This window comes from Taurulus bubalis (assembly GCF_910589615.1).
Source record: "Taurulus bubalis genome assembly, chromosome: 2".
Lineage (NCBI taxonomy): Eukaryota > Metazoa > Chordata > Actinopteri > Perciformes > Cottidae > Taurulus > Taurulus bubalis.
In genome coordinates, this window is record NC_136590.1 from 37,971,201 (window position 1) to 37,991,738 (window position 20,538).

Genomic DNA, 20,538 nt, shown 5'->3' on the forward strand with positions numbered 1-20,538 from the left:
GTCTAATTATTATATTGTGCTTTTAGGCCTGCTGCTTTTGGTACTTATTAACACAAAAAAAACACATTATTTTAAAGAGTTATGCACTGAGACAGTTTCCCTTTAATCCTCTACATATCTCTCTAGTCTGACTTGCTGATATGAGTTCTGTGTTTTCTTTTTAATAAGAGTGAAGCACTTGTTGCCTATGGAGCTCGGGACAGCTGTCATGCATTTTATTACTATGATTCTGAAAGGAAACAACATTTTGATACACATACTCTGTTGTGTTGCAGGCAGATCTTCTGATGACCTAATGGAACTAAACTTACAAGTAGTGCTGTTCTGGGTCCTGGTGCTGCACTGTGGCTCTGCTAAAGGCAGTATCCTGTACCGGGTCCAGGAGGAGCAGCCTCCCAACACTCTCATTGGTAGCCTGGCAGCAGACCAGGGCCTGCCAGACTCTGGTCACCTCTACAAGCTGGAGGTGGGTGCCCCTTACCTTCGTGTCGATGGAAAGACGGGAGACATTTTCACCACAGAGATTCCCATAGACAGAGAGACCCTGAGGGACTGTCGATCCCTCGCTAAGGGAAAGCCCTGCTACCTGGAATTTGAAGTATCGGTGACGGATCTGATACAGAACCAGAGCCCCCGACTCATTGAAGGACGCATTGAAGTACAGGACATCAATGACAACACTCCACAATTTCCCTCTTCCGTGCTCACCATATCTGTCCCTGAGAATACAAACATGGGGGCGCTATTCTCCATACCTTTAGCTACAGACAGAGACTCGGAAAGGAATGGAGTGGCGGATTATGCTCTGACTGCAGGGCCAGACGCAGCAACCCTATTTGGTTTACAGGTGGCTGAAGACAGGGGGGGTAAGCTTCCACAGCTCATTGTCCTGGGCAACCTAGATCGTGAGGTAAAGGACTCCTATGACCTCACCATCAAAGCAGTGGACGGAGGAAACCCACAGCGCTACAGCAGTGCTCTGCTGAGAGTGGTAGTCACCGATGCCAATGACAACCCTCCGAAGTTTGAAAGGGCCACCTATGAGGCAGAAGTGTTGGAAAACAGTCCAGTCGGGCACTCTGTATTGCAGGTAAGATTGTGATGCAAATATACTGACTCATAAGAACTCATTTAAATCAAAGTGCAGTCTGAAGAGAATCGTTAAATTGCAACCAAAATTGTTTGTCCTTTTGTAGAGTTTTTTATTCCGCAACAAAGAAACAGACTCAAAAAAAGCTCATCCAATTTATCAAGATGTTTTTGAAAAATGAGTCTGTGTGTCATATTTGTGCAGCACTTATTCCTCAGATATAGTCCTAATGTGAAAACATAAATCAAATATATGTATTTGTATTCTGCAATTGGGATTTAAAATGATCCTAACAACTCTAAAATGTTCAAAAGTCAACCTCTAATGCAGTACAAGCCACACTTGTCAGGTCACATATCTTCATTATACGTTTTACAAAATGTGTTATTTGTAACTTATTTCACTCCTATAACTCTAATATGCCTTTTCAGAAACATACTAGAATTATTATAGCATTACTATTATATTATGCTTGTTCAGAGTATTAAGCTTCTTATTTCTTTTGTTGTGTTATTATACTTGCAGAAAAATAATGAGAGATTCACAACGTCATAGTGTAGAAGTAAGCAGGATTTTCTCTGCATATCACTGTGAAACTGTACAGAGAGGGTCATGAAAGAAATAGCAACATGTTTTCATGTGAACCTTTTCTCAAGCCCTTTTTGTCTGGAATAAAAGAAATGGGGCGAAGAGAAAAAAAGGCAAGTGACACAACCATCAGAAGCAGACAGGACGGGCAATAATGAAAAATCCTTAAATAAAGCTGTTCACTCGCCGTGCTTTGTAGTCATCAGACATCCATCCGTTGATTCATTTATTAATTAATTCATTGACCAACAGAGAAAATCCTACACTGGCGTCCTTTAATTCTAACCCCAATTTGTTTTGCATAAATCAAACTTCTAACCACATAATTTCTTTCATTTTAGGTCAAAGCAAATGACTCTGACATGGGCCCTAACGGAGAAATTGACTACACCCTTCACCAAGCAGTAGAACCAGTGCCGAAACTCTTACGCATTGATCGCTCCACTGGCATTATCTATGTCAAAGGATCCCTGGACAGGGAGGAAATCAGCAGCTTGTCCTTCTATGTGGTGGCGAGGGATAAAGGTCCTCAACCTAAAAGCTCCAAGACATTTGTAACTATAGAAGTGATTGACCAAAATGACAACGCTCCAGCGGTGGAGATTCGTGGCATTGGTCTTGTGACACACATTGAAGGAGTGGCGAACATCTCAGAGGACATGCCAGTTGGAACAGCTGTTGCTTTGGTGCAAGTGTCTGACAAGGACGAGGGAGAGAATGCCGTGGTCACTTGTGTGGTCGCAGGAGATGTGCCCTTCCAGCTCCGCCCTGCCAGCGACTCATCCAGTGACAACAAGAGGAAGTATTTTCTACAGACCACCACTCCCCTCGACTACGAAAGGATTAGGGATTACCGAGTGGAGATTGTGGCTGTGGATTCAGGAAATCCGGCACTGTCTAGTACAAATTCTCTCAAGGTGCAAGTGACTGATGTGAACGACAACTCTCCAATATTCTCCCCAATTGTGTTTGAGGTAGATTTTGCTGAAGAAAACCAACCAGGGGAGAGGGTTTTGGATGTTATAGCTTCGGATGCTGACACTGGCACTAATGCGGAACTCCTCTATAATATTGTGGCAGACTCATCCATCAAAGGTCTGTTTGAGATTGACCCAAATACGGGCGAAGTAAGAGCCCGGAGCCCGCTTGACCGTGAGCATAAAGAGCGCTATGAGTTCCGGGTCACCGCAGCAGATAAAGGGTCACCTGTTCACAAAGGAACAGCAACTGTTGTAATAAATGTCCTTGACCGCAATGACAATGACCCCAAGTTCATGCTTAGTGGCTACAGCTTTTCAGTTTTGGAAAACATGCCTCCCCTCAGTCCAGTTGGTATGGTGACAGTCGTAGATGTGGACAAAGGGGATAACGCTCGTATTCAACTCTCTGTAGAGCCTGATGGAGGGAAGTTTATTGTTCAAAATGGAACAGGTACCATTCTCTCAAGCATCTCATTTGACAGGGAGAAAGAAAGCAGCTATACGTTCCGTCTAAAAGCAGTGGATGGAGGAGAGCCACCTCGATCTTCATATGTGGGCGTTACCATCAATGTACTGGATGAAAATGACAACGACCCTGTAGTCACCAAGCCCTCCAATTCTTCTTTCAGGCGCTTGTCACCTCTAGCCTCCCCAGATAGCCATGTTGAGATAGTGAAAGCTGAAGACCTGGATAGTGGGCCTAATGCAGAGATGGTCTACAGCATTGCTGGTGGAAACCCTTACCAGTTATTTCGCATTTCCCCCACCAGTGGGGAGATCACTCTCGCAAAAGAGATGACTCGAAAACATGGCGGACTGCATCGTCTTGTGGTGCGAGTGAGTGACAGAGGAAAGCCGGCACGTCATGCAACTGCCCTGGTCCACATCTATGTCAATGAAACCATTTCCAATGTCAGCTTGGTGGAGGCCCTAGTAGGACACAGTCTTTACACTCCACTGGACAGGGACATTGCTGGTGATCCTGACAATGGTTTTGCTGCACAGCGTAGTAACATTTTGTTTGGAAGCCTTGCTGGTGTGGCAGGTGTTGTCATGCTGATCTTGGTGGTGGTATTTGTTCGACACCGTATCCAGAGAGAAACTAAGAGTGGGTATCAGGCTGGCAAGAAGGAAACAAAGGACTTATATGCTCCCAAACAGGTGCCAAAGCATGCCAAAGGCAAACGAGGAAGGAAAGGAAAACCCCCAAAGTCCCCAAAACCACTTGGGGAAGATGAGGAAGTCAGCCTTCAAAAGAGTCTAAAGTTCAACCTTGATGGAGTCAATGATAGCCCCAGGATACACTTGCCCTTAACATATTCACCAGGAAGCCCAGATATAGGCCGGCACTACCGCTCCAACTCCCCCTTACCCTCCATCCAGCTGCAGGCCCAATCCCCTTCAGCCTCACAGAAGCATCAAGCTGTCCAGGACCTCCCTGCTGCCAACACCTTTGTAGGAACGGGAGGAGATGACAACTCTACCAGCTCAGACCAGTATTCAGATTACAGCTACAAGACCAGCCAACTGAAGTACAGCAACAAACAGGTAATGTCAAATCCGACAAAATGTAACTTCTGTCTTGATGGTCTGTTAGTGGAGCGGATGGTTTGTGTGTCCAATTGTTTTAGGGTAAGGTGGGTAGTTAAAATTAAGAAATGATGTCTATATTATTCTTATAGTGGGCAGTTTTAAAACATCCGAGGGAATAAACACCTCTCTTAGGACTCAATAATGTGCCATGATCCACTTAAAAGACAGTAACATATACATGTTGACATATTTGAATGGCTTTTGTTATCAGTTTGCCATCGGTTCAAATTTAAATTAAAACAAATAAAACGTCACTTTTTCACAATTGTATTCTCTGCAGCAGATTATATAATGAGTGTGATGGCAAATTAAGGAGAGACTTGCAAAGCTTATACGTTGTTTAATGCCATGGTATTCATGGTATTCTTGTTGCCATTAAGACAGTTCTTTGGTCAAATTGACAACATGAATATGCTTTGGGAGTAATTATGATTCAGTTATAGATATGTATAGCGCTATTTCTCTTAATATTTATGTGCAGTGTCATTGTGGTCACACTATTGTATTTTTGGCTCCCACGTTACTTTTCTAGAGGGTTCAATTTGGTACAGAAAGAAAGTTGCTGTAAAAATCACCTCCAAGTTGTTGTTCAAACATTGCACTACTGAAGAACTTATAGCCCTTTTGTATTTAGTTTTTTTTTCCTGGGGTGGGCAGTGGAGTTAAGCTGTGATGGTCCATTTCTCAGTGACTTACTTCTGCTCTTCTGCCTGACCTCTAGTGCTCTGATCTCTCCGGGTCACTTGCTCTTATCTCCCTGCTCCTTATGCTCTTATCTCCTCTTATCTGTACAACATTGGGCAAGGCTCCAATCGCCATGGAAACAGAAATATTAATAGACTCAGAGGGGATTACAAAATGAAAATTGTAGAGTCTAGGGATAGAAAGCTATTGTGTCTCTAGGTTTCTGTGTCATCTGCAAGTGTGTGAGTGTGTGTGTGTGTGTGTGTGTGTGTGTGTGTTTTCAGGGGGATAAGGCAGACTACCATTATCCTTGAATAATACCATTCTGATCCCAACAGTTTATTACGACAGCTATAGACGGACTATTGAAATGCATCTCCATTTTTCTGAACCTTCATTATACTTGAGTAAAAAAAATCATCTGAGATGTCGAAACAACATTACATAACTCCAAATAGCACCCAAATCAAAAGATCGCCCACTACAGGGGCATTCCTTCTCCAACAAATGTATTATGTCTGGATCAGCAGCCTCACTTGACTGATAGTTCTCTCCACCTCTCGGTGATGAACACATATTTGTGAATCACACAGAAATGACGAGCTTTAACAATACAAGATGCATATTGCTACAGTGGTATTCAAAAACGACAATACTTTTTATAATTAAAATAGTCAACAATGCATGCAACTTATTTTTAACCGAGGCGAGTTGACTTTTGCTTTCAAGACTCTTCCATATGTCAAATCGGTGTCATACGTACAAAACAGTTTGACATTCTCCAAGGTACTGCAGATAAAGTTCGACACTTTAAAATTAGCAAAAATAGAAATGGAAAATATGCCACTGGGTTCTGAACATGTGTAGGTGACACATTTTCTGTGGAGATATCTTCAGAGCCAGTATCACAGTGGGCTGATTGGTAGTTTCAGCAGATGCTTGCTGACAGTTTAGGTGATCACAAGCCTTTTTGGGTGGAGTCAGTTTGGAGAACAGTCACCACTGTCTCCTTGATGGACAACATAAGGGACCAAAATGACTGCGAGCCACGGGGTGTGTCTGGGTATTTGTGTGTAGTGCCAATCTCTGTGCTTGTGTGTAGTTTTACTGCTCCGTAAAAAGAGTGTTAATTGTAACTGCAGTACAGATGTAAGCTCGAAGCGCTTCACAGTGTTTGTGGTTCCTCAATATGATAACATAAATGTGTTTGAGACACGACTCAAGTGATTGACAGGCTGCGTAAAAACATGGACAGATGTTGAAGCTCATGTGACATACCTCAGCAGATGTTGTCCCATGTATGGCATCCCCTCTCACATCAGGAAGAACAGATTGACCAAAATATATAATTAAAGTAACTGCCAAGTGATGTGACAGATGTAGAGCGGTGCCCTTGCTTTAATTAACTGTGCTGTACTTGACAATAGCTTTTCATTAGGAATGTGGTCAGGTGTTTATCTTTGTACTAAACGTCTTCACGTTAGGTCTGAACGTTTGCAGCATAATATAATAGGTATTTTTTTTCAAACTTTTTTTTACCAATTTTTTTCTAGAGTTTTGTTCTGTAATTATCTGCAGCATTATTGTTCCTTTTTCTTCAAGTTAAATGTTTTGTTGAGTTAAATCTGAGGAAGTATTCAACAAAAAGTGTGTGTATGTGTGTGTGTGTGTGTGTGGCTCTTGTACATGTCTCTCTGAGCACTACTTTAAGTTCGAGACAATGATCGTAAAAACACATCTTTAATAAAGGACTTGTATGTATGATTTAGATAAGAATTAGATTTGTTAGAGATTCAATAATTAGTTGGCTGACAATCTAAACCAGTTTTCAGTTTATCAGCACTGATTGGTGACCAGCCGGACAGTTTCATATTTCCGATTTTTTTGCCGGTCACATAAAAAAAAAAGTGGAACAGCTAAATTAATCAGACACTTGTTTTATTGTAAATAATTCCCATCTTTCTGCTCAGAGTAATTGCAGTGACCAGATTGTCTGCCAACAGCATGGAGCTAAACGGCTAACATTGAAGGAGGTTATGATAACTTGCATTCCGGTGGGTCCAAACTCTACTCCATATTGGGCAAAGGTACATTATCATGCTATCATCATGTGTTTAAATGTAATCTTGTAAAATGTGTTTTTGGGTGAGAAACCTGAAAAGGTACAATCGTGTGAAATATTTTCCCCACAAGGTGGTTAAAAACAAAAGTTTGTCTTCACCCTTGCTAATTGTCAATCATAGATCGTAGAATTGGAATCGGCAGGTCAGATTTTTTATAAAATCAGAATCAGCCAAGAGAATTGCAATCAGTGCATCGAAATTAGGTTGAACATGAAGGGCCCTATTTAAACAATCTATAGGTTATATATGGTCTAAAAGGCATTTAGGGCGTGTCCAACTCCACTTTTGCTACTTAATCATTATCTGGGCTGGAAAAAATCCAGATGCGCCTGGTGCATTCTTTTTTTTTATGTTGCTTTTAAAAGGCTAAACTGCAAACAATGTGGATTGTAGCAAAGTATTTCATTACATAAAAACATGTTGTGAATTTTGGAAAGGATTGCATTTATCTTTTTTCTATGACTATTGACTTTTAGGACTTATTGGAAAATGTTTGGATCACAGGAGACAGAAGCAATCCTCCTGGAATCTAATTCTACAAATAGTAATACTAATAGAATTTGTGTAGCCTAATCGTTATCCTCAACTGCAGAAAAACTGACTTTAAACAATTAATAGACATGCAAAACCCACAAAAAGCTGTGCAGCATTCAAATGTTGATTTTTGAATTTTAACAGCATAATGGTCGAAGCTTCAAACTATTCGATGCAGCTCTCTAATTGCCTTAAGTTGATTAGTTGTATATTATTTTTAGTGATTAGGTGGGCGGTATTCGTTGCTGTCCATTGACGGGGGCGCTGAATCCAGAGGCTGCAATACACACAGGCTTGTATCCAGGCACTGCCGGACTAGAGGTGCGTAATGTGTGGAGACTTCAGCTCCAAAACACTGCTTTCTACTGAAGGGCCCACAGTACAATGAAATAGACCACTTCTACACTCGCACACACAGATGGTTGAGGAGAGGAGACCACTGTCCACACGGGGCAGAAAACAGCACGAGTGAACTCATCATGACACATTTTGGTCGGAAAAAAAATGTCACGGGGAAGCCACTGATTGTGGTACAGAGGATTTTGTTTTTTTACTTAACATGGATAAAAACATTTCCACCATCAATTGGCCCATAAATATGCACCAGAATGCAGGAAATGAAATTCCGTTGGACCCGCATCCGTAAACGCTTCTCTTTATATAATACACTCAAATACCTACAATCAAATACCTATACCATGCGCCGTGCTTTTGTTATTCAATGGCTCAAGTGCTTCCTGCTGCCTTAAGATGGCAATGCACCAAAAACAACCTTGCATTGTATAGACCAACAAGCCCAAGGCCGCACTGATGGGCACAATTGCTACTTACACAACGTGGGTGCTGGAAGGGGAAATGACAATTACGTCGGCCTGAAACTAGCAATGACAGCAGCGCTGAGCTGTTCGGCGCTTTATGCTGGATAGGGCCCAAAGTTATACGATGACATAAAGTACGAGGGGGAATACATGCACACAGTCCACATAGAAGACATACATGTTTTCAAATGTATTCAAGTGGTAGATTTGGTTCTTATTGGTAGGTTACTGATGTAAATAGACATTATTCAACCACAATTTCAAGTCTAATAGTAGAGACGAGTGTTAGACATATTGTACTGTGTATCACAGTACATAGTAGCATATACTGTATATCACATTTGTTTAGATGCACTATATTTAGCCGTGCTTGCTGCATGTTCTTTACTCTAGACATAATACAGTGCACACATTCATCAATTTGCCAATTATAATATAATTCATTCATTCATCAGTTTTCAAGGGAGGATTTGTTCATTTAACGTTAATATCTACACCTATAAATGTTAGCATTGAGAACAGCCTGGCTGAAGAGACTATTTAAAGACTGTTTACACAATAATGGGTTGTTGACGCTGTCAAAACCTAAACAGATGTTTCAAATGTCCTAATTTAATCACAGCATTATCTAAGTATGTGCCAGCTCTATGTGCAAAGCAATATTTGTTTTGTTTTGTACACTAGGAGCGAGAACTGCTATCAATTCAGAAACATTTTGATCTTCTCCCAAGACTCTGTAGAGATTTTTTTCAGCTTTTAATTGCTTTAGATTAACCCACTTTGGCACAGAATTCCTGAAATGCCGGGGGTTTCCGAGGTTGTAGTATATTGCAACAGACATACTGCCTCGAAAAACAGTTGGGGGGAAAAAACACCATCGCCTCACAGAGAATTCAAAACAAATCCTTTTTCTAAAATGCTTGTTCCAAAAAATAAACAAACTAGTAAAATGCCAGGAACAGACGGCGACATCCGAAACCCCTAACCACAACTGTAACCAATGGTTGTCATGTACTGTATGTGGCTAGAGCCAATGAAATTCAGGTCCATGGACAGTGCTCTTTTGCTTTCAAGCGTTTCAAAGCCTCTGTGCAGTTGGAGTACCATTGCATCATGCGCAGAGCGAAAGATGGTAGGCCCAGTGAGGCTGAAATAGACAGGCTGCTGTCGTCAGTAGTCTAGTTAAATGTTTGAAATACTACATTTATAAAGTGTTGATGTTACACTATGTCTGATATGAAACACATTGTTCTTTTGGCAAGAACATATACAGTAGCAAGTGCATATGCACCAGCAAACCCAAGATGTTTCCATACTAGATTTAAACAAACAGGATGAGCTCTCTTACAGTTACTTTCATAACACTTGGGTAATATCATAATTTTTCTCAGGGTCCTGGCAAGTTACACCTCTCTCAGGTGTATGTCACAATTTAGTTATTGAGCCTGGGAAGACATTTACAGATATTTCAAATTAATAATTATTAATAAGGGAATATATGTATGCAGTGTAGACAATTCAAGTAGACATTGCAAATAATACTTGCTCCTGAATTGTGATTAAAATCCACCACTTTATTATATTAACATTATAATATATTAATATGAAAACATGCATATATATATATATATATATATATATATATATATATATATATATATATATATATATATATATATATATATATATATATTTGAACACAATCATGCACTCTCCTTTACTCATTCAGTTTCACATGTCAAAGACAAGAAATCTGTTGGTTCGAGTGCCTGTAAAAAAACTAACCGTTGTAGTTTTTAGACCCCCGACTCCCTTTCGTCACCTTTGGATGTGTGATATTGCATGATGGTTGCTGGAGAAACCAGTGACTCACATCAGCCATTAGAACTGATAATTAGCCCTTTTGGGTCCAAGAGAGCTGGCACCTTTTTTCACACATCTCTTAATGAGAATCCTGCATTTGAGCAAAACACATCAGATCTCATGCAGGGTTTTCATATTCGTATCTTAAAGGTGCAATATATACGTGATTCAGAGCGTTAATATAGAAGCAAACAGCTATAGATATAGTGTGTGTGTGTGTGTGTGTGTATGTATGTATATGTGTGTTGTAATCAGAGCTTCTCTTTGCAGACAAAGCAGACAAACACTGTTAGCTCCGTCAGCACTTACAACACAGTCTGTACTGTAAGAGCTGGTAACACCGTTAGCTGCCATGTGTAGAGGCAATAGAACTGCTCCCAATCTCATATTTAGTTCCTTTAACTCTTTAACACGTTTTTCCATGTAGAGGGGCTTGGATGAGTGTGCCACATTATATTTAGCAAACACTCCTAACTTCAGATAAGCATGTAAATGATCATGATGAATGCCACCTGAGCGCAAATGAGCGTGCGTTCATGAGAATTGCACATCGGCGTAATTAACTGCCCAATAATGCCATAGAAGACAACGCGCTCTGCCCCATATGTCCAATATTAAAGTCCTGCTTTCGGAGATCCATAAAGGAAAGTCTATAATTTGTAACGGCTTCAGCAGCGGAATTAAGGGACCCGCTAAAGGAATGCTTAAAAATAATGAGTGCTGTTAATGCCGTGTCACCTGAGGGTCGCAGCGTCACAGAAATAAACAAATTAAATAATTTTATATGAAAAACGCCTCGCCACAGCAAGGCAATCGATGACTGAAACAGCATGGGGTAAATATATTTTATGACGATCACATAGATATTGTACTGTTATACAATAGCATCAATAGCCAGTTTAAATTAATGTTGCTAGCGTTTGGTTTTACGAATACATGTAGAATTATATCAGTCTGTAATTTTTATTTCAGAGTCGAACATGATAATGTCAATATGATAATCCAGTGTTATTTATGAAGTTTTCAAAAATGACTTCAGAGTAATGAAATATACAATCCATTAGGTAAAAACTTGAATAACAGCAGGCTAATTGCACATGACTCCCACGAAAGGTCTGTACCACTCGAAAAATTCAAAATATGAGGAAATTGATAATGGCAGCAAGTTCTCCGAAATCATCACTTGCCACTTAAACAATAATCTGTTAGTACGAGTGGTTCTTGCATGCGGCTCACTGTAAGTGGATGAAACACTGATTATGTTGTGTTAACCAGCAATCACGACTGCCTGTAAAGCTGTAAATTCATCCTTTTTATATACATTCACACTATTAAAATGCATTGTTTATCAAAAAGGGATGAGTGTTGTCCCCCTGTGGGCCACTTGTTCATCTCCATTTCTGTCTTCTGACACTGAAAGCCAAGTGGATTCTGAGAGTGGGAAAGTGGGAAGAGTAAGTCACTGTGAGTCTTAATTAACCTTCTTCTTTGTAAAGCAGGGCCCACGCTTTGTGAACTTTAGGCATCCCTTTGAGCTGGGATTAGCCCAAAACTGCTGTTTGAACTCAGCAGAGGTGTATTGCAGTCGAGGCCGGAGGCAAAATATGCAATTGTTCTCCAACACGCTGACACATTTTTGTCTCTTACCTGTCCTCAAGACCAGTGAAACCTAGAAATCATCCAAAAATATGTCATCTGCATTTTGGTGAATAGCTGGGAAAGCAAGTAGCACAGCTGATTTATTTTCCTTTTTCTTATCTCGGTTTTCAATCTGCCTTCCAGTATTTTTCAAACAGGCACAACACAGAGATATATACAGACACACACACACATACGGCTGTTTGTGCACCACATATTTGCCCTGGCTGATTACCCAGAGAAGGAAAGCTGGAGGGAAAATGGGGTAAAAAGCATTTTAGATGCTGGAATAATTTACCCAGCCAGTACTGCATGTTATGCTTGCTGTTTTTTTGGTGTAAAAGCGTGATTCTATACATTGTGTTGTACACTGCATTGCATTGAAAGTACATTATATTGTTTAGTCACCAATACTGCTTCCATTTCACATCTTAACATCACTATTTACAAATGTTTGTCCAAATTGTAGTATGTTTGTTGGGATGCTAAACCTACTTGAATGAAGAAAAGTGTCCTTTGTTCAAATCCTATCCTACCTAGAATACATTTTAATAATTACAAGTACTGCTAGTACCGTCATATGTGTTTTTTTTATTAATATATAGATATACACGAACCGCAAATACACAAATCCGCTAATAACTCTACACTCCATGGTTGTGGCTGTCATTATGGGACATTGTCTAAGTTTTTAGACACACATGTCATTTAATTAATTAAAACATATCTTACATTTTAATTATTTTATAAAGAAGTACATATATATGCTAGGAGCTATCATTTCTTTTAAAACATCAGCCCAAAAGATTGTTGAGAGGAAAAAAAAGAAAAGAGATTATTTTTGGCTTTGATAAGGGGAGGTTTCTGACATGGAAACACACACAGAGAGGCTGTTTTAAGAGCAGAAGCCAGTAATGAATGGATGGTACTTTGATCCATACTTGATGGAGCCAAGGCATTGCTGGATCAAACATAGTCATACAGATGACAGGATTAGATTCTCAGGAGGACTCTTTCATAGGTTTAAGTACTTTTTAATTGGGAATCTGGCACTATAGGAGAAAGCACATAACTCAAGGGTACACAATACGAAGTGGACGTGTTCAGCCTGATGCTTCACGCAGCTCCCCCACCCCCAGCTATGGTAAATACTGCTAGCTCCATAGTTTGGCCAGATCATACTGTCACCATTTAGGTGACTGACACATGAAATGCGGACACCAAGTGGTCCAAGGGCAGTTTAAATAGAATTGGCGGATAGGCACCGTATAGGCGGATAGGCACCGTATCAACAACTGCAAGTCAGACAAGTCGCGTAACAAGAGAAATGGCTGCGCTAAGCGGTAACGTATCCTGGCAGTTAGCAGCCCTCCACAAATACAGGGACTAATTGAGGATGAGGAGCCGCTCGGTAGACGGATGATAGGGTCAGGTTATCTACAGTGCAGGGGAACTGTGTGCAAGGGAGGACTGACAGGAAAAGGAAAAATCTGTAGTTCACTGAGACAAGAATGAGACAGTCTGAGGCTTTGTCTGAATGTGAACCTAAAAGGAAACAGAGAAGGATGATGCAGTGAGTACCAGAACTCTTGGTGTGTGTGTGTGTGTGTGTGTGTGTGTGTGTGTGTGTGTGTGTGTGTGTGTGTGTGTGTAGAGATTGCTGTCAGCATTCAAAATAAGATCAAAGCAAAACAAGTGTTTTGTGAATGAAGAAATTGGACCGGGAGGAAAATATATATATATATATATATATATATATATATATATATATATATATATATATATATATATATATATATATATACCAGCCATATAGGGGAGGAGTTAAGTGCAAAGTAAAACATTATGTACATTTGTCTTAACAAACAACAACAAGATTTTCCATACAACAATACGCTGAGTGTAATCCACAAATTGTCTGTGCGAAAACAGAAAACACCAACAGCCTTGCATTACACTGTTGAATAACATCCCCACTTCTTTTTTTTCCCCCATAAGAAAATGAAGCCAAAGACTCCAGAGAATTTTCATTATTTTCTGCTGAAGCATCGCCTTTAAATACTGTGTGCTTCTAATTTCATTTTGTTTAGGATGGCTGAACAGGAACACTGAACTGGCAACCTCCCCTTGAGACAATAATTAAGCGAAAGCATAATAAAATATTCTCTATCAACCCACAAATGATGTGGATGCAACTCTACACAAAGCAATATTCTCACAAACTTGCTCACTAAATTAATTAATTCATTTGAAGAGTTGTATAGAAAAACATGTCCATATTATAAACAACAACTCGCCTGTCCTCCTAATGATGTTGCTCATCAAGTAACTGCTATTATTTTTGGCGTTATAGGCAGAATGCAACCATTCCATATTAGCAGACCTTCATCAAACACCAAAGGAATATTCACTAGAAAACAATGGTCATGTATAAGCAAAGCTTTTAAAAGGATGAATCTATCCTTTAGTCAGTTACCTCAAGTTTCTCTGAACTTTAAAGGGAACGCATACCACATTAAACTCCTTTTGTGAGTAGATAGCATGTCATTATAGTAAATTCTAGAGGTCGCTGGATCCTGAGATGGAAGAGGGACATCAGTTGACATGCAGCTAGTTGGCTCGATAACTGTTTGAACGCTGTGGTGGTCTGTCACTATGAGCTAATCCACCAGAGAGAAACCCTGAGGATTTATTGAGTAATAGACTAATCTCAAGTAAAAAACATGTCAGTGTTAGCCTGCTGTCACCTGGGCGGACATTCATCTGAGTCACGTTTAGATGATTTTTTGTGATTTAAAGTTACAAAATCAATAGCAAGAGAAATCGTTGTGCCAGTGGTCTGTAGATTAGGCTTCGGGTTAGTAGCCCAGATGCTTTCTGAAGCATCATTTCATCTCCTAGTTGGGAAGCCACACTAATTTACTTACAGTAATCTACAACAAAATGTAGTTAGCATGTCAAATACATTTGCGATATTCATTTCTCACAGGGTCTGTCCTGGGCCTGCCCGTTGGAACTGCTGCCATTGCTCCAGCAGCCAAGCTCTGCCAAGCAGCTGCATTACAGACAGGCGGGCATCTTTTTAGCTAGCCAACAAAACAGGCCCCAAAAAAAACAGCACTACAAACAAATCTCCTCCACAACCTAGATGTATTCATGTTTTACACATACACACACACCACTACCTCTGGAAAAAAAAAATGTACTCCACCATTAATGAAGAAAAAATACTAAGTGTGCATTCAGATTGTAGAAGCCTGGGAAAGACTGTGTACAATCTCAAATGATTTCCTTCTTTGGTTCTGCATAATGTACGCACAAGTCAACACTACAACAGACATGAAAGGGCCGAGGTCTAAGCCAATGACTAAATTAAAATGAATACAGCCACAACAAGCTGATCTTCCATGAATATTACTTTAATTCTACTGCTCTAGTAATTCCTCTGCATAAATCTAGCGGGTTAGAGACGAAAATCCTTAAACTCCACCCCTTTATATCTCCTTTGGTGTCTGCTCATTGCTATTAAAAACTGCGGTAGGCAGGTGGAGATTGAGGCCAAAAATATTCACATAACATCCCCAGACATCCTTTGAAGTATCTTGCCTGGGTAGAGAGGGTGTGCGTTACCTTGAGTTACAGTAGACGGAGACGGATGTCAGCTGTGCGATCTGGCTCTGCACAATATAAACGATGGCACAGCTCAATAATCAAGGCTTATGCGGAAACGCCGGGTGCACATCTTCCTGCTATACTCAGCACATTACCAATTTCTTGCCACCCTCCCTGTACTCTTTTGATGCCGTCTTGTCTCATGTTCACTTGCATACTGGAACGCCTCGATATCGGGATACATCCTAATTATTTGGAGGCCAATCACCTGTCCCAACAGAGTTCCTTTAAGTTCTTGTGGCGGAACAAGTTGAATCCAATTTGATGCATGTGATTCTCATTAGCATGCAAATTTCTGGTTTTACAGCAGCAGGCGAGTTGGAGTGCCAGACTCATTGGTGGGTTCCAGGTAGTTGAGGAGAGAAGATTAAAAATTGACTTCACTCAAAGTCAGAATCCATGTATCCTGATGATGAAGTTGGACACACTTGGGTACACATATTCACCGCCACACAGGAGGATGCTTATTATTGGGCTTTAAAGTATAAATTGGGTTTCAAAAAACTAATTTGTCAATGACTGATATTGAAATTACAGTAAGATTAACATTATAATTATACATCATTTATTGGCAAAATCTTCTGCACTGGAATGGAGGGCCTGTATATACGGTATGCTGCAAATAGCCAACTTTTCATTATGTATTGTTTAATATAGTTGTTTTAATATACATGACCTTACTCCATGTTACAAAGAATCACTTTAACTCTCTTTAGGCACGAATGGCTTTCAGGACTGTTCGTGTATGGGGATGTGTGACAGGATTACCAGACATCAACGTCAGTAGCACAGTAGTAGACTAGTACTTGTAGTAGTACAAAATGTAGTATGTCTACTATTGTCAGTTTAATCTTTTTCCTCGTCTTGTCTTTTCTTTGAATTTTTTAAGAAATTGGTTATAAAGGACCTATTACAACCAATTGTATGGTCCCAACAAATTGGAGGTGAGATATTATTGTCAAACAGTTGCACTTGCTGACAAAGCAGATGCTGTATAGAGATCCCCCTCGCCATCTAGGTACCAGAGGAGCTATTGATTCAGAACGCTCCCAATAAAAAAAAGCCTCTAACTGGAGGGTTGATCAACATGGTGAGGGCAAGAAAGACAGCAGAGAGGCAAATGACTTCAATTAACAGCCTTGCACTAATGAGAGAACCATCCTCTGAACTAGGACATTAAGATTGATTTCATTCCATTGCACCTCACTCTAGATTGAATGATTTAGATTTGGCCCTCTGAGATCGGCCGCCCCGGCCACAGTGTGGCAGGACTGATGGGTGTAGATAACGAGCCGAGACCACGCACAGGAGGGAGGAGTATACCTCTCAGCCTGTAAGTCGTAATTAACGTAGACGTCCGTCGCTATCTTCTTGCTCAGTTCATTGCTGAAATCTGGAACCTTTCAACACATTGTTCCCCGCAGTGGCAAGTCGTGATTTTTTTACTAAACATAACAAGACTAGTGCCACCGAAGTGTGATGCCACTCGGCTTATGTTTCTGATTTCGGTGCATACCATTAGTAACAGTGTAAAACGTGTTATTTCCAGTTCGCCTGTTGTTGTGAACAGATTTTCTTTGCATTGTACGCCAGAAGTGTCGCGATGATGGCAGCAGGGTGATTAACACTTTCAACAGCAGGATATAGAGGGTGCCTCCACTCGAGCGTTTTTAGTTTTTCATTACGCTTGCTTGTTAGTTTAGCTTTCATAAAGTCAGGAGAAACTGCAACTCAAAGTTCCAGTCTCGATCTGTGATCAGCTGTTGTTGTGCGAGAAGTGTTAGTTTTTACTGGCGGCTAGTCGATTGTCAACATTCACATTAATTAAGAAGATCTAAATAATAATTGATTTCCACAACCAAAAAATGTGGTGAGCGGCAGAAGATGTGAAATGTTGATTGATGGCTTAAAGTATTCTGACTTTTAAACCAGGTTTTTCACAAAATACTTGATCCAAATAATGGAAGTCCTGATTCTAAACTTGGTTTATAAATAAACGTACCCATATTGAATAAATCAGCTCCATTATTTTCTCCAGAGAAACAGTCAGCACTCTGTTAAACTGAACAGAAACTCTGTTCACTCGCAGTTACAGAGTGATTTGTTTTTTTTCCTCGCTCACAAACAAATCTTCGGCTGAGCGGTTGGAGAGCGCTCATTAGGCAACAAACCAAAGCAACGGTCAGCGGCGGCTATAAATGAGAAACCTCCTGACGTCACCTGCCCGTTTTTTTTTACCATCGGTCTCTGCTCATCAAAAATAACAAGGAGAGATAAAAGGATTTGTTAGTGTCGGAGCTTAACGTATCTGTGTATTTGGCCGGCTCCGGGATGCAACCCGAAACCAAGGTAATTGGCCCATTTGTGTGTTTTGTCCAATGACACTTTCAGCTCAAAGCATATTCCTGGTAACCATGGTAGATTAGATTTGCCCCAACACCACCTCAGCCACGATTTTCAGTCAATGGCACTCTTCATGATTACCGTTTCTTCATGTCAGCTTTGATGCAGTGATTATGCATCAAACATGTTTTTAATAATGTAACAATCTATTGATTTAAGGGCAAAGGACCCGTAACGCAAGTATTCCTGATGAATGGCAACTGTGATTGAACTTTCTGTGCAGCTCGCCCCTCACTGCCAGCCCTCTTGATGTCATCAAAATGCCCGGCAATGCTGACTTGCTCTTTGATGGAGAGGGAAAATAATTAAAGTGACGCTTATGATCTATATACATATTAAAAAGTGATGGTCTTTCCCTATTGATCAAGTCTGATGAAATGTCTGATGAAAAGCTAGCGGTTCACACTGATCTGCTCTTTTTTTTTTCCTCAGGCGCATATGCTTTCTGCGAGTGGCACATGGTCAGATTTCATCTTTTATGTAAAAAATAAAGTAAAATAAAAAGAGTAACTCTTTTAGGTAAAGCTGTGTGGAGGCTCAGCTCCCTGATGGCATTGCCTTTAGCTGAGATATTATATCACCACACAACCCAGCCTCCTTACCTTCTGCCAGGCAGATTAGTGCTTTTATCAATAAGCAGCTTAGCACCAAAGTGTCCCTCAATAATATGCCATGCTATTTTTTTCTCCCGCTGCTTTGACTCCGGGGTTTCTCTTTTTGTGTCTTTTGCTCTTGCACATTTCTCACAACCTCATATTTCCCTGTTTTAACCCCCCTCCCCAAAAATTAAAAAAACTCTCCACTTTCTTTAACTCTGGGTATTAACCTCTGACTTAGAGAGACAGTGATACATTATGTATTCTTCACTTCAGGTCACATTAGGAACCTAGACGGGGCCCAGGAGGGCCAGAGTGCAGCATCCCCATCAGACATACTACCCCATTAGAAGCCTGCAGTGCACCATAAAACCCATTAAGCTCCATTAGGGTAGTGCTCTGGCCCACAGACACCTTTAAGGCCAGTCAGCCACAATGGTGCACAGTTACAGATGGTGTAAAACTTATTTGATTTGTCATTCAGAGCCGTGTGTCACGTATTGTTACATAAAAAAAGTCTTGGTGTCGGGCCTTTTATGCGACATAGTTAAAAAGCTTTAGACATGTAATTGCAATTGTCATGTGTCAGTGTTAATCATCCTCAAATTTGGTGACAGCCATTTCACCTATACAGTTATCGCCTCATTATTCAAGGAAGCAAACTAGCCCATAATGCAAATGACCACAAGAAATATGAATTGGTGTACGTGTTATTGAGCTAAAACGGATCCCAGCTGAAATTTCACTCAGTCTTTTGTAGCCTGCCAGAACACGCTCTTCAGCAAATAGCGGCTCTTTCACCCTTCTTCGATTGGAACAATTGCATACAGCTGAGAGGATTCGGCATACTGCCTCTCATGTGATCAGGGCGCTGCTTATTACGTTTGATGAGCCTGACCCAAATCTTCCAGTGGCAGACACATTTTTCCCAGCGAGTTTTAAATTCTAAATCCAAGATCAAGTCAAAGGTGAATCCCTGACTTGGCCATAAATTGCCATTTCTGGGGCATTTCTTGTGGGGCAGATAGATCCCCTCAAACCATTTGGTATTTCGGGACATTTTCACGGCGTTTAATAAACATCGTCGACAGCTACAAATGTGTACTTCAGGTTTTAAAGCAATCCGAAGTGTCACAACCACAGACTCCCGTCAAGCCAACAGTTTGCCACACACAGCTTTGGAAGCACTGCCTAATGAATGTTTTTTAATTAGCCCTGGGACAATATTTCTTCTTGTGACAAACTCTTGTGATTATGATTAATGTCCTGTGTTACATGTTTTCTTTTTTTTATTAGCAGCAAGTATACATGCACTTGTAAGCTTCACTTACTTTACTTTCTTTTTAAAAATATTGCTTTAACTAACAATGATGGATGAACACATGAAAATGAAACGCATTTCTTGAATTGTATTTATTACACATTATACAAGACGTTACTTCTGATTATTGTACATGGTGCGTGTCATGCACTTCTATGGCTTTAGTTTTCCATGGCACGGCAGCAGCTCAGAATATTCTTTTTATAGGATTATGCTATTGTGTTATGTAAAGTTTGCCCCCAAAAGGTTACATGGCAAAACAATTCCATTCATAACCGTGTATATTTAATACAATACAAATCCTATATTCTGATATTTATATGAACGTCATCGTTTCTTTGCAAATAAAAACTGAGAGGAATTTTCTGAGAAAAGAAGCCACAACACGCTACCTGAAGTGTTCCCGGGTGTTAATTCCTCTTTTCACAACACACATGTATGTTCTTTGAGTTTCGCATTATTTTATCACCTTCTCCTTTTCACACATATAATTGTCTCTTGCAGTGTCATTTGCAGACATAAATTCCCTGTGCATTTAAATTATTAGGAATCTGGAATGTTGTGTTTCTTACTGTCACAAAGGCATTTAACAGTATATCTCGTGACGTGTAAAACAGACTTAAACAGAGGAATGA

The 20,538-nt window shown here is 40.3% G+C and overlaps 1 protein-coding gene across 1 annotated transcript in view; it reads left to right on the forward strand.

Annotated features, from left to right (window-relative positions):
- Positions 1-280: 280 nt before the first annotated feature.
- pcdh1a (protocadherin 1a) overlaps positions 281-20,538 on the forward strand; it is a gene marked incomplete at its 3' end in the record, with an annotated part of 74,729 nt that continues 54,471 nt past the window's right edge. Inside the window, exons 1-2 of the mRNA XM_079237402.1 lie at positions 281-1,090; positions 2,020-4,206. Of these exons, the coding sequence (XP_079093528.1) occupies positions 296-1,090; positions 2,020-4,206 (2,982 nt within the window). The 5' untranslated portion in view covers positions 281-295. The remainder of the gene's footprint in view (positions 1,091-2,019; positions 4,207-20,538) is intronic.